Below are 17,767 nucleotides of genomic sequence, written 5' to 3'. Positions count from 1 at the left end.
TGTGACAAACAGTGGCAGTGCTGGATATAATGCTCAGCTAGACATGCTGCTCATTCTAAATTTACAGCATTAACACAGTCAATCTGGAATGTCCTCAAGGCTCAGGTGTTGGAGGCTCGGTCCCAATGCAGCAATGTCCTGAGGTGGGTCATTTGGGAAGTGACTGGGTCAGGAGGGCTCTGACCTCATAAGAGTAATCAATTCATAGCTGAATGGACTCCTGGGAGGTGGTGGAAACTGTAGGAGGCGGGGCTTGGTTGAAAGAAGTCAGCCATTGGGTGGTGTCGTTGGGGACTGCATGAGTCTCGGAGCCCTCCTCCCCCTCTCTCTGCTTCCTGGCTGCTGTGAGTGCTTTTCCTCCATAACACCCTTTCCTTTGGTCATGATGTTCTGCTCACCTCAGGCCCAAAGCCGTGCAGCCAGACAACCACGAACTGAAGCTTCTGAACCTGTGATCCCAAATAAATCTTTTCTCTAAGTTACTTTTCTCAGGCATTTTTGTCCCAGCAACAAAAAGCTGCCTAACACTAGCATGAACAGAATTAGAAAATCACACATCTGGAAGGCCCCTCAGCTATGTCCCCCTTCCTACATAGATGAATCTAGGAAGCCCCCGACAGGGGACAGAATTCTTTCATGATGCCCAGGAAACCAAAGGGTTGGAAGAAGAAATGTCTGCCTGAGGTGGGCAGCTCCTTTTCCCGGCTTGGACTGAGTGACCTTTGGGTTTCCCTTAACTTCTCAGGTCTCATCCATAAAATGAAGAACGTGACCAGGTTGGTTTCAAAGGTCCCTGCATTTTCTCAGAGCTCTGTGAGCTGACCTCAGGGCCTCCTCTGCAACCTCCAGACTCCCTCGCCCCAAATGCAAGCAGGATTTCTAAATGCTGCTCAGGGCTGGTGGGGTGGGTGCTGGTCGCTGCCTCCAAGTGGAAACCTGCACCAGTCTCCTCCTCGGCCTCCCCCAGCACCATTCTCTTTTTCTCACAAATCCACGAAACACTTGTTCATGTTCTGACGCCACCGAAGTGCGCAGAGCTACAAATACAATTGACTTTGTTTACTTTGTTGAAAAGCGATGTCTTTTATGGTCCTACACCTGCCATCTTGTCTGAGAATAGACTCAGCAGAGGCCAGGCAGAGAGGGCGGGGGGAGATGCTTTGGCTGGTAGCATGGTTACTGCCCCCTCTATCAATCTGGGTGGTAGAGGACACTGACGGGTTTTGGATAGTAACACATTATGCATTACCCTAGATGAATTATGTACATTAAAAAAAAAAATCTGCCCAACTTTTCAAGGTCAGGGTATTATTCTCTTATTTTAGGTAGGAAGTAGAAGTTTGGGGAGGCGCAGTAATCAGCCTAAGGGGGTAAGGTAACTCAAGAGCTGAGGGGTAAGCCTGGTGCTGCCAGGCTTCACAGTTCTTGCTTTTGAGAGCCAGGAGGGTTGAGACATGGTTATCATTCCAGAGACTAGGGAGGCTGAGGCAGGAGGATCACAAGTTTAAGGCCAGCCTGGGAAGCTTGGTGAGACCCTGTCTCAAAATAAAATAAAAAGAGCTGGGGTGTAGCTCAGAGGTAGAGCACCCCTGGGTTCAATTCTCTGTTACCTGCCCCCCCACCCCCCGCCCAAAAAAAAAAGGGAAAGAAAAAAGAAAAATCATCCCAGATGACTATCATGGGTGGGTAGCCAGGATCAGCTTCTCCATTAGGCCAATTAAGCCAGAAAATGCAGTGCCAGAGGCCCAAGACACTTTCAAGGACGCACAGGGATGTTTTAATTACTTTTTAAATGCAGAAAAAATTGAACATAATAGCAACAAATAGATTTAAATGAACCCAGCCTGTATCTTTATACCAACACAGGCATAAAATCTAATTCTTATTTTTTGTGGAAGAAATGACCCATCAAGGCAAAAATGCCGAGGACCCAGGAAAGTCATCACGTGTCTGCACGTGACCTCGGCTTTTGGCATTCGATCCCTCAGGGCACAGGCCAGTGACTCTAAGGAAATGCCCAGGAAGTAGAGAATACAGAATCTACTTGTTCAAAAAGCTGTAATTCCATCCTATTTGTTCCTGATTAGTTGAGATGCAAATTTGATATTAGATAAATGGCTCTTTGTCACTTATTCTGGTTTGCTGAGGGTTGGGAAGATGGACAACCAGGGGTGTACCACTGAAGGGGGGTCACCTGAAATCCTACGAAAATAAATGAACCACAGAGATTTACGTTTTGGTGGAGACACAGCCATGTAGACATTCACTTTGTGATGACTCAAACAAAAATATTCACGTGGGCAGCTAGGCTTAATGGTGCTGTTGTGCCAGGGGCAGGCATCTTACTAAGGAAGAGCAATTCTGAGGTTAAGGAATAAAAGTGCTCATGCCGTTAATGACATCATCTCCCCACTCCCGAGGCGGAAAGCTCATCTTCAGGTAGTAGCAGGCAGAGTCGCCACTTACCCGACAGACGACTCTTGAGCTTCATTTTACTGTTGCCCTGTTTGGGACTTTCCAAGTTCCCCTTGGAATCCTCAGGGCCGCACACATCCTGGGGTTCATCCGTCTCAGGCATCTGAAATACAGGGAACAGAGCCGATGGGAGAGGCTAGTCCTGGAATGACGCATGCTACCTCTCCAAGGAGTTAAGGTTCAAGGAGCAGGTGTCATGTGAGAAAAGAGATTCAGAGGTTCAAAGCACAGTCCTTCAGGTAACCTGCAGCCTGACAGCTGCATGCTGGCAAATCCTTCCTCAGCATACAGGGAGGTTTCAAACTGGAAGCAGTCCTTGGGCTGTTTGCCTGTCATTCTAGATTAGAGGAACCTGTAGGTCAAGGTCACCCAGGGTAGTCAATGGCAAAAACACAACTATAACCTGGTCTCTTGGCTTGTGGGTCAGAACTTTTCCTACAATGCAAGTTGTAATAAATATGAAATCAGAAGTTAAAACCCAATTTTAAGGTTCCTGTGTAATGGTGGTCCACTTTAAACTTTGGATATAACTCCTGCTGCTCTGCCACTGAAACATATTTTTAAAATGGACATGTTTCTTTCTCTTCCTTGCTCCCTGCTCCTCCCTAATCTCTCCCCCTCCCTAATCTCAGGGGAAACAGGACAACCTTTCTTCCCAATCCTAGTCAGAGTTTTGTGTCCCTGAGCACACACCCACCCACCAGGAACAAAGTAATCCAGCCTTTGGGGATGGCACCAGAAGATCTCAAAAATGACTATCTTCCAAATTAACAAGTGAATTACAACTCCATACTGAGAACGCGAGGAATTTAGCCTTTGAGTCACCTCTGTAAATTCCCCTGTTCCTGTTGATGGGCAGAATCCCAGCCTTTGGGACAGGAGTCTCCTTGTGTTTCTCCTTTGCTAGCAAAGCAATAAACCTTTTTCCTTTTCCTCAAAACCATGTCCTCATTATTGAATTGGCATTGGGAACAAGGACCAAGCTCTCAAAAACTTCTAAAATGTAGTATAAAACTTTGATTTTGTGGCAGTCAAAAAAACTATAGGCATGCAAGGCTCAATGATGGGAATGTGTGCTGAGAAATGTGGTATTAGACAATCTGTTCATTGTAAGAACATTATGGAGTGTTGTTGTTATTATTTTTTTAATACTGGGGATTGAACTCAGGGGCTCTTTACCACTGAGCTACATCCCAAGTCCTTTTTATTTTTTATTTTGAAGCAGGATCTCCCTAAGTTGCTTTGGGCTTTGCTAAACTGCTGAGGCTAGCCTTGAATTTAACAATCCTCCTGCCTCAGCCTCCTGAGTCTCTGGGATTACAGGCATGCACCACCATGGCTGGCTACAGAGTGTACTGCCACAAAGCTAGATGGTCTAGGTCAATCACTCGGCGTGGCCTCCTGCTACAGCTGAATGTAAACAAAAGATGTCTGAGGCTGCTGCCAGCATAACATCATATGTTGTCTTATAGTAACTAGTAAGTAGGAGTATACTCTAAAACAATAGTAAAAAGCATAGTAACTATAATATAATATAAAGCTGCTCTCCCGCCCTTTACACTGCAGCCATTTCTCTGCCTCCCAACTTACAACCTAGCTTGTCAGTCTGTGAACATCCTAGCTGGCTATTGGTTCATCGGTCAGCCTGCAAGTATCCCTCTCTGTTACTGGTCCCTTGTTAGCCCAGGAAATTCCACTGCTTAAGAATGACTCTCCCGTCATTTTCTTTCTCTCTATCCTCCTCGGTTTCATGCTCTCTCCACCTGGCTTTCACTCTATCTTGTGCGTTCTTTCTCTTTCTCTCTCTCTCTCTCTCTCATTTTCTCTCTTACCCTGCAGGGAGACACTCTGCCTGTTTGCTTAATAAACTCTCTTATGTGAGTTCCCGCGTCCAGAGTGGTTTCTGGGTTCTTATAGTAACTATGTAAACCAGTAACATAACTATGTCTATTGTCAAATATTATGTCCTGTACATGATGGCAGATGCCTTATTTTTACCTGACTGATGGCACAGGCTTGTGTATACCGGCAGCACCTGCAGCACACGACACAGTGCACAATGACATCACTAGGAAACAGAAACCTTTCGGTCATCTCCCAGGACCACAGTCACACGTACAGTCTGTCGCTCACTGAAGCGTGAGTCGCCTGATGACGTTTCCAGTCACTGACGTTCCATGCATTACCCTCCCACGTCCTGACCATCCACCTCCCAGACACGTGCACCGCCCAGGTTACGTGCAGGACTGGGCCCACACATAACTCCAGCCGTGTGTCTAGAATAGGATCCCAAGGAGCTGGTGATGTGGGAAGGATGCTCACCAGTTTTGTGGGTCCTCTGTCCTAGAAAAGCCAAACATGCTAAAAAGTACAATTAAGAGATGGAGAAAGGAAATTTATGTGTTTGATTTATTAAAAACTTGAGGAGGTAATTTATACATACCAAACTTATGAGATACATCAAACAATAAACTTTCTCCTCAGAAAATTTATTTTTCTTTGAGGTTCTGGAGAAAAAGTCTAACAATAAAATAGATAAGATTCATATGCAGGAACATGGACATTTTTTAAATGCATATAAGATATCCTTTGACACTGAAAAATCATGTAATTATAATGCAAAAAAGTCCCACCTGATTTTAACAGGTAATATATTATATCCTGTATCTCAAAATCAGTGTATAAAATATATGAAGTAGAGAAGTCTCCAACTACCCCTGCTTATGAGGATATTATTTATATAGTTTTATATATAATAATAAGATTCGGAAGATTTCCTCTTTTTCCTCAAGCTCAAGTATCTTTCTAGATAAGGAAGAGGAATAAAAAGGTCTGAAAAGGAAGAGATAGGCACAGCTAAAGAAAGGGCATTGGGAAAATAAATTAATCCTGATATATAAAACAAAGATAACAAATTTAGTGCATTCATATTACAATGCCAGCAGCTGGCAGGTAGTTGTCCAGGTTTAAATACAAAGAAAAGGCAAAGCTGATGTGGTGACACACACACGCAATCCCAGCAACTGGGGAGGCAGAGGCAGGAGGATTGAAAGTGTGAGGCCAGCCTCAGCAACTAATGAGGTCCTAAGCAAATGTGAGGCCCTGTCTCAAAACCAAACATGAAAAGGGTTGTTGTTGTAGCTCAGTGATGAAGTGCCCCTGGATTCGATCTTCAGGATGGGGAACAGGGATGGGGCAGGGGAGAATGGAATCTTGAGGACAACTTTAGATAATTTTTTTAGAGGGATGTTGTTTCCAACCTTGAATTCTGACACTGATGCCACCAGTGAAAAAGAACCATTTTTGAGATCTGCCAGAGATCAGGGGCCACGTGCAACAGAGACATGCAAATAGGAATGGTCCAGAGGGAACCGCAGGGCTCCTTTGCATGGATTAAAGACTTGATGGAGAGAACCTGTGTCCAGCCTACAAACAGCAATTACTGGAGACTCGGTTGTTTATTTCTTCCCTCCTCCTGTTTACACCTCCTGACCCAGGCTGCCAACCTTCACATAAGGCACTCCCCTGCTTGCCAGTCACCACCTCCTTCGGTGCCCATTAAGTGAGTAGTTGACTACACAGTGCATCTGAACCCCCCCTCCCCCCCCCGCCCCTTCCCTCCATCTCCCTAACAGAGCCTCGGGCATTCACAGAATGAGAGGAATTCTGGACAAGACAGAAGCACTCACGAGTACCCGGGGAGGTAAGTGGCCTTCCGGGGCCTCTCAGCACACGAGAGCCAAGGTTGCAGCTCAATTCTCCATCTCTGAACACCAGCTCATATATTCCCAGGATGTCTCCCCCTCAACTAGAAGAAGCTTTTTAATAAATGAGTCATTTGGATTGTCAATACTGTACAAGTATTTAGTTCACTCTAGGTTTTTTTCCATTTAATTTTCACAGCAAATATATATCCCATGGTAAATAGTATTGCTTCCATTTGACAGATGAGGAAATAAAACCGAGACCCTCAAGTAAGGTTTTTTTGCTCACAACACATATGTAGGATCTAGGATAGCTTGCAAATGAAGAAAGTAAGAATGCAGAAAAAGTGGTGTTGAGTTGTACAGGAGGTTACATTTGCCATAGTACTGTCAAATCTGAAGACCGTAAGACACAAACAAAAATACTATAAGCTCTTCTTCATAGTTAGAAGTCAAGGGAGGTGGTTTAAAGGTAAGGAATCACAGTCTTAAAGAACAATGCTTCCCTGCACCCCAATCCCTCAATGCAAGAATGAAATGAGATTTAGTTTCCATGATCTACAAGATGGCAGTGAGATTTTTTTATGTCAGAGAAATCCTATGCTAACAACAGCATGTGTTACTACCCAACCTTGTGGCTAGACCCAATAAGAATGGATTTAGAGACATCTCAAAGCATTGCCAAGGGTGAGCTCAGACTAGGAGTGAATTCTATTTCAGAACATACTGTGTGGAAAACCTACTATTTTTGCTACTGTTGGCAAAGGTTTCTGAATCCATTTTGTGTTTCCATAACACAATACCAGAGTCTGGATAATTTATAAAGAAAAGAAGTGAATTCCTCACAGTTTTGCAGGTCAGGAAGTCCAATATCAAGGTGACAGCAACTGGAGAGGGCCTTCTTGCTATGTCCTTGCAAAAGGACAAGAGAGCAACAGAGGGTCAAACTCGCCTTTACAATAAACCTGCTCTTGCAATAAATAAACTTCTCACACCATGACATTAATCCATTCATGATGGCTCTAGTCACCTCTTATTAGGCCCCACCTTCCAACACTGTTGTTTGAGGATTAGATTTCCAACACTGAATTTACTCAAACCATAGCAATAGAATTCTGAATTTAAGTGGGACTATTTCCTCCTGTAACAGAAAACTGATTTGTCATGATGTTAGGTGAATTGTAACTCAGTGAACAGGAAGTGGCTGCCTAGCCACATTATTTCCAGATTAAAGCAGGAAGTAGCAGCGGACGAAGTATAATTTTGATTACAATGAGCCTTTCCTTATTCTTATGACTACTGTCTGAAAAATGTCCACACTCTAACAGAATCCCTTTGCTGTGTGAATTTTGCCCTGATACACAGAACACATCAAACTGTTCTGAAAATGTCATTTTCGTTGTTCTAAAATGAAATCTGCAGAAAGTTAGTTCTCTTGAAAGTCCTTCAGTTCAGTGAAACAGTTGATACAATCTATTATTCATAAGCAGTTTCTAATTTACATGTTATAAAACAATGCCATTAGACTTTTGGAATCTAATAACATTTGCCAATTTCCATGAAGTCCCTCTCTTCCATCCTCTTCTGTATCCGTAACCTATGAAATTCTCTGTCAGTGAAGAAGCTTCTTTAGCTTCTAGCACCTTGGTGGGCAGAGTGGTTAAGAATCCAACTGACTGAGCACAAATCCTGGTTATACCATTTTAGTATCTTCATCTCAAAATAGAGGTCTGCATTTAAGAATTAAGTGGTAAAGTTTTCTGATTAATGGTGATAGATTTCCCTCTTAAAATCCTGCTACAAGACAGGGAGGGGAAGGAATAAGGGAGGAGGTAAGGAGGGAGGAAGGAATAATTCCACAAGGACAAAAAGAATAGAAGACAACAGCAACAGAATTCTGGAAACTGGTCAGCAGTCAGATGGGTGGTAACAGGTCTGATTTATGCTGAATCCTAAGTAGGGATTAAAGAAAGTGGAATAGAAACCCCGTTTGCATATAAGCTTTCCCAGAAATCAGGAGTGGCCAGCAGAGGAGCTCTGGAAGAAGACACCAAGGTAAGGTTGGAACAATGGACAAGAAATGGCCAAGAGTTCAGGTGACTGTTGCGAGCCTTCACAGCAGTCCGATATTTTACAAAGCTTCTTGGGGGCTGGGGATGGCCTGGATAAGCTCTGATGTGCCGCAGAATCACCAGGAGAGCTATCACAGCACACGAAGGCCCAGGCTGACGGAAGCAGGCCAGGGCTGGCCTTTCAGAATTACCACCCCAGTGTGGAAGCACCAGCCAGAGGAGATGCAGAACTGAGCTGCAGTCTTCCCTGTTCTTTCATGAAGTTACTCCAGAGACAGACAATGGGAGAAGGAAAGCTTTTTAGCCACCCCGAAGTAGCCTATCAAGCAAAAATTGAGGGGGAATCATTGTCATCATGCTGCCGTGTAGAAGATATGTATTCTGAATAGCAATTATGGAACCTGTCCCCCTCGGCATATGAACTACAAGCACATGAGCGTCTGCAGGGCTGGTGGTGTACCTCATCCGGAGAGCACTTCCTAGCAGGAGCAAGGCCTTGAGGTAGATTCGTAGTAGGAAAGTGTTGAGGGTGGGGGGAGAGGAAGAGGAGGAAGAGGAAGAAGAGGAGGAGGAGGAGGAGGAAGAAGAGGAGGAGGAGGAGGAGGAGGGGGAGGAGAAATCTAGCCAAGGAACAGAGGCAAAACCAGAGCAAGAGAATGGGATCCCAGTTGCAGAAAACAGAGAGAGATGTGATTTTAAAACTGCAGATGAGCCCAGGGGAATCACAAGTCTGAGGTTAGCCTCAGCAACTTAGGGAGGTCCTGGGCAACTTAGCGAGACCCTGAATCAAAATAAGAATCATTAAAAAAAAAAAAAAAAAAAAAAAAAAAAAAAAAAGGGCTGGGGATGTGGCTCAGTGGTTAAGTGACCCTGACTTCAATCCCCAGTACAAAACAAAAACAAAAACAAAAACAAAAATCCCTGCAAATGAAGAGCTTTAGTAAGAAGATTTGGGGCAGCTATACCAAGAGAGATCAGAAAGTAGACAGGTTTAAAGGTAAGCGGTGAGAAAGACCAGAAAGAGTAAAAAGAATTCCTGAGGAAAATTCCGAAGGACAGAGTTGTTGTTGCCCTGATGCAAGTGACTTGAGAAATGTATAAAATTAGAAATCCTGAGGAAGTAAACACGAGAAATAGGGAGGGAGTCAGCGGGAAGCCCCAGGCAGTGCTTGATGTAGTTTCTGAGTGGAACTGGCTAACTGAGCTGGCAGTGATGGTCAACATGCATTTGAATAATGGAGACTGAGGACTCATTGATTCCATCTTTTCATAATGATGGACCCCATATGACAGAATCTAGATTAGTATTTTAGGAAAAAAGATTCTGAGTTAGAAAGCAAAGGAACAGAAGGAAAAATTTTAAAGTCATCCAAATCCAGCAAACAGGGCTGTGAAAGAAGAAAAGGAACCAATTTAAGCAGAAGGTGAAAAAGGAATTCAAGGGAATCCTCCCCCAAGGGGAAGGGTATAAAACCCTAGAGGCATCCAATTACTGACCAAAAAATGTGACAGAAAGCAATACTACTCAACCCTTTGAACATTTAAAACCTGAGGAAAGATGAATCTGAAGGAGTTGGTGGCAGAGGTATTATCCTGCAGTAGTTTATTAGGGCAGAGGCTGTAGAATCATCAACAGTAGGTCTGGTTCATGAATCTGCAGATGGTGTTTTCCCAGCTGAGCAAAGGGAAGAGAGATGTAGCTTCTTCAGTCTTAGCAATTTTGGGCCAAGAGACAGTATAAATGGAAAATGTGGTCCGGGATGGAAAATTCTTACTCTGAGGCTCAATACAGTACACCAGGAAACCCAATATTTTTATGTCAAAGTGTAAAATGCAAACCAAGAAGCTTTTGAATGCACTAAAGTCACTTTAAGTAGGACCAGTTTGATCTCCCTCAACCCCAATTGGGAAGAAAATTCCTTGCCAATTGAATTTAAGTTCATGGTTATGAACACCTGACAATTATCAAAGACTGATGGACATCTTTAAGAGAAGTCAAGAATATTTTCATCATCAATCTTTCTTTGCTTGATGTTACTGAATTTCTCTGCTATAGTCAATTGAGAGAGAACTCTAGATCTCGTGCATTTCTATATGGCTTGTGAATGGAGGCACAGGCTGTTTTTACCCGGATATCTATCTTTTCAAGGATGTACCTAGAGTGAACAGCCTTGAAAGCTAGAAATAGAGTACTAGGAGGAAGGGGTAGGTTTATTTGCTCTCTGGTATAAGAAAGATAATCCCTCTCTCTCTGAAGTAAATAAAGGCTAGTTAGACTTGCTTCTAGCCCATCATAAAGGATTGAAGTTGCTTATGCTCAGGATTCTTTACCTGTGCTGCAAGTCCCCTGCATGTGTCTATACTTGAGTTTTCTCATTACTACTACAGAATTTGGAATGGGGTGTGATGTGAGCATGAAACTTTAAATTGGGATTTAATCCTAAACTAGATAGAGAAAGCCAAAATCCAGTTGCTGCACCATGAGTAATAAAGTCATTTGTCTTGGACCCAAGAATCTCATATCTTCTGCCAAGAAGACACTTTAAAGCTGTAGTGTAAAATCTCAGACTTTTTATAGTTCTTGATATTGTCTTTGGAAAAATTAAAGTCCCAGGAACAAAATTTTGCCTGGGACAACTGTCTTGGGGTTGATTTGGCTCATTTTTCTAAATGCCATGGTTGTGGGGGTCAATGATTTGACATCATTGTGTGTTCATTTACTCTTTGTTCATCTACAAGTCGCTGAAAAGTAAAGCACATGAGATACTTGCTGTTGAATGAATTTAATGTTATTGGAGCTGAAGAAACCATATTTGTTCCAGTGGAAAACAGCTCAGGCTGCAAAGGTTGAAAAATACAATGTATTTCCAGCAATCTCATTAGCTTAGATGAAGAAAAATAAGATACAGGAGAGATCAAAGGAGGCTATTAAATGCTTTTTTTTTTTTTTAACCTCAAAAGGTCAAGGAAATTTAAGTTTGGATGTTAATTACTTTAGATTTTAACATGTTTGGATTATGACTTGCAAGAAGATATGAATTTGTTGGCATTTACTTGATTATCATTATGTTAGCATTTTATTTCATCCCAGAACTTCTGAAAAACTGCACTTTTGTATGAGAAAAACCATAGGGTCTGAGTTTTAGCTTCTGGCAAAATTTAGTCTTCTGGGAGTGGAAGCAAATCGTTTCTTATGAGACATGCCCCTTGGGTTCAAGCTAAAAGACTAGTACTTAGAAATGTCCCATAACAGTTCAAAGCATTTATGAGATCTCCTTGGACACACTGTGACTAATCTAATGTTTACCTTCTGAGCATCTTCTGTCTTTCTCAGTGAGATCTTGAGGCCTTACAAACAAACCAGGCAAAGTGGCTTTTCTCCCCACCCATTCCCACAGTGCAAGCATATCTGGTCCCAGGGGAAAACTTCTGGTGGTACCCAGTTCACACCACATTTTTACAGTTTCTAGCATTTGGAAAAAAAAAAAATTGCAGATGTGATAGAAGACATCTCAGTCTGAATCCCAGGAAGCTTGACTGGCTTTTCCCCCATCAGTGCCCACAGGACTGTGGAGCCCGGTGATTTCCCTTTCAGGCTTCAGCCACACTAAGATTATTTTTAGGCTGCCAAAGGAAGCTCATTTTCCAAATCTCTGGGGCAGATGTTCGAGTGACCAAAAGAGAACCAGATGGCCATCCGAGAGGCCGGGGCTGGAAATGAATAACCATTCAGAAAGAGGGAATCGGAACAACAATAAATCAGCATGAAGTGGCAAGAAGCCTGCAAGCTGACTGCAGAAATTAAAACGTGAAACTACTGCTACGCCAGACCCACTGCTCTCCCGCAAAGACAGTAACTCAGGACTAAAGAGGAGAAGAGTAAAACTGGAAAGTAAAACTCAGCAGCCCCCAGCATGCCCTGGTACACGCAGAGTGCAGAACGTGCCCTCTTCCCCACCAGATGCAGCTGGGGGAAGAGCTGCAGCTGACGTCTGCTGTCTGCAGATAATACTGCCCTTGTTCTATCTGAGCCTGTTCCCAGTCTCTTCCCTTTCATTGTCCCCCTAAAGTTGAATGGGCTGAATGGACTCTGTTGGTGATTATTTGGGTGATTTTTATGCATACAAATTAAACAGATCTCTTGGTTGCTTAGAAAGTTGAGGCAAAGAAGACAGCCAATCATAGTGCATGCACCTCTTATCCCATGACTGGGTAGGCTGAGGCAGGAGGATTGCAAGTTTGAGACTGGCCTGGGCAACTTAGTCAAATTTTGTCTCTAAGTGAAAAATAAAAAGGGGCTGGGATGTAGCTCATTGGTAGAGTGCCCCTGAGTTCAATCTCCAGTATAGAAAAAAAGAATTCAAGGTAAGAAATCACCTTCAAGGCATCAGTCATTATGCCCTGTTTGACCCTCTCATGGTGGGTTTGTGTCACTTTCCTAAAGAGAGGACAGTGTCCTTCAGGGACTCTCAGTTCTTTGAATGTAGATGTCAGAGGGGAATCTGCATACACTCCTCCTTGGTGTAGATTTCAAAATGAGGTAAGGCAAGGACGACATTCTCTGTGAAGCAGGGCTCTCTCACTCTTGCCACTTCCCTGTAACCTAATGGATAAGGGTACAGTGGGTATGGCATTCTTTGGGTTTGTGGGTTCACTGAAGGGAAGTCACATAGGTCATTTCTCAGCAGGAGCTGGCTGCCAGGTTCACTGACAGATCTCCTAGTGCAGGACTTTGACATGCTTTACCCTTAACTCCAGAATGATCGTGTGTGTGTGTGTGTGTGTGTGTGTGTGTGTGTGTGTGTGTAGATCTTCAGACACAAGACGTAGAGGTAGAAGGACTGTTTAAAAAAAAAAAAGGCATGGACTGGGGATGTAACTCAGTGGTAGAGCACCTGCCTAGCATGCTCAAGGCCCTGGGTTCCATCCCTGGCCCCAGAGAGAAATTTAAAAATGCAAATAAATGGCCTATAAAAGAGATAAGTAAGAGGATCAGCAGGAAAGAAAATAAGGGATGAGTTGTCAGAGGTGCCCCAAGACAGCAGCTGATCAAATCCAGTTCTGTAGTAACAGCATTCCACACAAACATACACAAACCTTTTTTAGAGCAATTTTCATACTTCTTTGGCTTATGATAACAGAAAAAGATCATCCTAACTAAGCATATCCCAGGCAGTGTTTAGAGTAAGAAGAAGGCATCGTGGTGGTTAGTTTCTAGGTAGTACCTTAAAGCTTAAGCCTTGTACAGCGTTTTCTAGATGCATACAGGCTGTATTCTGAATTCTTCAATTTCAGGGGCAGTACTGAGTGTGTGATGCCGATACATGTTTCCTTAAGACTCTGATGAGAAACAGCGATGTGCTGAATGAAGCCCCGTGGGAAGCAGCAAGGGGAGAGCTGACCTGGATACACCAAAGATCAGCCAGGGCTCTGCAAACTCCTGCCTGGGGACCAAAAGGGGCCACTGCTTGTTTTTTTAAAGTTTTACTGGAGCTCAGTCATGCCCACTAGTTTACTTGTTGTCATGGCTGTTCTGGAAATACCAAGGCAGAATTGAGCAACAGACTCCGGCCGGCAGAGCATGAAATGTTTACCATTTGGCCTTCACAGGTGCTGACTCCTCATCCATAGGAATGGTGCCGATTCCAGCCCTAAGTCAAGGCAAAGAAACTCTAGTATTTTTAGAAAATATAACTTAGCAAGTTGAAGGGAAGGAACTGGCAAGTGGGTAAGAAGCTGGAAGGCTTGCTGGTCTACCATAGTATTCCTCTTTGGACTCATCTACGTTGCCTGATTTTTTTCTTTGATCTTCAAATGACATCCAAAAAAAGGAGAGACTCACTTGACATAACAAGAATTCTCTTTAATATTCACGCTCTGCTAGTGTCATAGGATTACCGAATATCATTTAAGTCAGGTTGCTTCTCTAACATTGTTTGGAAGGAATGGAAAGCATTTGTTTCTTGTTGGTGGTGAAAGGAGAGCAAATGGCTGGCAGAAGAAGGGAGGAGAGGCTGCTCGGGGACCTGGAACCTCGTAGAGGACAGAGGATGCTGTGGGGACCTTGGTGAGCGAGTGTACAGTAGTTGGAGGGCACTAGGCTCCAGGATACTTGTGTAAAGTGAGCCAGCAAGCAAGGAAGAGAGGACAGGAGGCAGGAGGGCTCAAAATTAAACAGAAACCAGGTCAAAACATCTCCAGGAATGACCCTGCCTTCAGGGGAAAAAACAAAAATAAAAACAAAACCAACAACAACCACCCCTCACCCCAAACCAATACCAAACCAAACCAAACCAAAAAAGCCCCCTAAAACAACACCAAATTGAAACCAGAAGCCAGCACCCCAACGATGGGAGGACTCTACTCCCTTCCTCCCACTGACCACCCACCACACAGTTCCCTTCCTCCCCAGCTTCACAGTCCCTGTCCTTCAGCCCTGGCTCTGGCTACTTCTCAGTGGGCTATGGCAGCGGCCTCCATGTCCACCTCTCTGTCTCCAACCTGCCTGTCATCTCTCCAACTCTTCCTCTACGCCACTGCCCAAGTAACCTCACTACAGAAACCCCGAGCCTGTCACAACTGAAAAGCCATCAATGAGTCACAGTCCTCATAAAAGAAGTTGTAATTCCTTGGTCTGGAACTAAGAGCACAGGCTGAACGTTTGCCCTCAGTAGACTTTTTGTTGTTCTTTGAATGGGCCTTAAAACTTCCTTTTTGTGGACCACTGTGCAGGTCATGTTTCTGAGTTAGGATGTCACTCGTTTCTGGGAGGGTTCCTGCAGAAATCCTAGGGACTAGTCAAATATTATTTTATCTCCTCCAAGTCAATACAGCATAGAGCACCAAAGGATTTATTATACAGAAGAGGGAAAATGGAAAGTCAGAAATAATTCTTCATTTTGGAATAACAGACATTGTAAGAGAGGAGGAGAGTACCCAGCACAGGGCTCTCTTGGCACGTGGATGGAGATGTTGAGCTGACTGGAAAACAGCACTGAATCATACTATGGCTGGGTGGTGGGCACCTGCTATAAACTTCTGTGGTTGACCATGGTAAGTGGTGGGAAGAACTTTAGGAAGACTTAGAGATATCTACCCTGGGAGCTAAACAGGAGGGGGTGGGTGTATGACGTGTGGACCATCTATTTGTTACTCCTAGCTTAAAAGATATTTCCACAAATATTTATTAAATAAATACATTTGTTCCATCTGTCCATTTATAAAATCAGGAGCTGACTTTCTGATTTTAAGCGCTAACATGTAAGAAACAGACAAAATTGTCAATCAGAGACGGTAGAAGTGACTGAAGGCTGGAGTAATTAGAAAAGTCTCCGAGGAATGTGGGGCTTTCAAATCTTGATAGTCAAGGTGTAGAAGGGAGGGTATTTAAGTGAAGGAGTAAAAACGGCAAGAACCATGACTTCTTTTTCTGCAAATGTCATCTAGGGAACTAAATCAGTACTTGCGTACAAAGCTAGGCAAGCAAAAACAAGCCAACAAACAGCAAACAAAAAGCTAGGCAGGCAAACACAAACTCCAGGGGGCGGGGATGGGAGAATTCTATTGGTTTTACACAGCTCTGTTTCTCTGAGAAATTTCTGCCCTGGATTCCACAGGGGAACTTCTGACCTCTTGTATTTTGCTTTGTTTTGATTTCCCAGGCTCTGTGCTACCATGTTGCATAAGATGTGACTAGAAAGAAAAATATCAAAAGACCTCAACTCTTCCAAGGTCCATGAAACCTTTAAGTGAGATGTGTTTTTTCCCTAGCACTCAAGGCCCATTTATCTAACGCATCTACACACTATCAAAGGTAATTTTGTTATTTGCCTAAAGACCAGCACAAATAACTGGAATGGAAGTGAAGAGGGACCTCCTGTTCCTCTTGGCGTAAGATTCTGAGTGTGTACCTGAATTACCTCCACTGGTGGTCTCAGAAAACACCAATAATTTATCATCCCTTTACAACTTCAAAGCTCATAAACAAAGTTGCCCTGAGATACACAGTGAACAAATGAGGCACATTATCCTGTCCCCCTCTGTATTTATTGCTTACCACTTTGTCTATGGCTGAAGATGTTTTTTATTTCTGAGTTGTCACCTTCCCTTAAATCTTAATATATTTTACTTTATGTTTCAATGTGTGGATGACAGATTTAAACCCCCCAAAGACAGGCAGATCTAAATTAAGAAAACAGGGGATGGTATTAAAAAAAAGGAAAGTATGTAACAAGGGTCAGGGTTGAAAGACAGCTTGGAGATATTGTGCTGGAAGACCCAAAGACAGTAAAGCAATTTACCCAAAGTGATAAAGTCACTCTATGAGTTCTATAATTTTTTTTTTAATAAAAAAAATTAACTTGAGGGCAGAGAACCTTCTGATATACTCTAGAGGGCCATATTTTCTTTTCATTGAAATTTGAAGGAAAATTCAAGTCCAAATGAAGTTGGCTGTGTGCGGAGAGGTTTTCTTTATCTGTGTTTCTTATGGCTCCATGCTATGTTGTCAGCCCTTTTAGTTTGGGAAGCCATGGATTGCTCCCAACATAGATAGATAAATCGTAAGCCTACGGTACTGTACTCATGTCCCCATGCCCTAAAAGACACAAAGCAACCTAAAATGATAAGACCTAGATAAGTTCTAATATTTCCCTCCCATTCCGGCAGGGACCACCTGGCTTCCTCTCTGGGATGCCCACTCTCCTCTGAGGCCCCTGTGCGGGGAGACTGCATGTGGAATACCATATTTGCGTTTCTATGTCAGTATCATGAGTTGTTTACTTCCTTGAGAACTGCAAACGACGTGGGTGAAAACGCAGCACAGAGCCAGGTAGCAAGCTGGAACAAGTCCTTGAAAACGTGCCACCAGGACAAACCTAACTCACATGTCAGCAGTTTTGGGGGCAATGCATTCTGACCCAGTAATTATTCTTATCTCCCCCCACCCACCCGCCCATTTAAATAATCACTCCATCTCCTTAAGTATGAAAACAAACCAAATAAAAACCACCCCCAAACTTAACTCTTATTTTCTTAGACCAGCAACAATTGCAGTCTTTTCTTTCTTATCTTGCGCTAGCCATTTTGCGTGCTGCATTGACTATCGTGCTATGACTTCTGTCTCATGCCAGTTAAAGTGTTGCTTAAGGAGCATCAAAGGGAACTGAGACCTAGGTGGTGGAGTATAGAACTGTGGAGAAAGGGTAGTTCATAGATCTGGGTAGGGAAGAGGAAAAAATGCAGAACTCAGGTGCTGGACAGTTTTTGCATCCCTAGCACAGTCTATATACCGTGAGCTGGTGTTGGGGAAGGTAAGGAGATGATGACCTGTAACCAAGTCAGTGCCTGAGGATCTGGAGCAGGCTGGGGACCTGTGCTTGCCAAGTGTCCCATGAGCACTACAACCCCCTTGGCCTTGTCCCCCCTGTTCTCAAACTGAAGGAAGGAGGGAGGCAGAATGGGGCCTACAACCTTCCTTCCTCTCAGTGCACAGAGAGGTCCAGAGTGTTATCCAGT

General features: G+C 43.5%; 1 protein-coding gene across 10 annotated transcripts in view; it reads right to left on the bottom strand.

Annotated features, from left to right (window-relative positions):
• Pdzd2 (PDZ domain containing 2) overlaps positions 1-17,767 on the bottom strand; it is a 362,396-nt gene that overhangs the window by 54,693 nt on the left and 289,936 nt on the right. For all 10 annotated transcript variants that reach the window (XM_047555256.1, XM_047555263.1, XM_047555261.1 and 7 more), the window contains one exon: positions 2,467-2,578. In XM_047555256.1, coding sequence (XP_047411212.1) covers positions 2,467-2,578 — 112 coding nt within the window. The remainder of the gene's footprint in view (positions 1-2,466; positions 2,579-17,767) is intronic.

Source organism: Sciurus carolinensis, chromosome 6 (genome assembly GCF_902686445.1).
Source record: "Sciurus carolinensis chromosome 6, mSciCar1.2, whole genome shotgun sequence".
NCBI classification, from domain to species: domain Eukaryota; kingdom Metazoa; phylum Chordata; class Mammalia; order Rodentia; family Sciuridae; genus Sciurus; species Sciurus carolinensis.
This window is presented reverse-complemented; position numbering and strand designations above follow the sequence as displayed.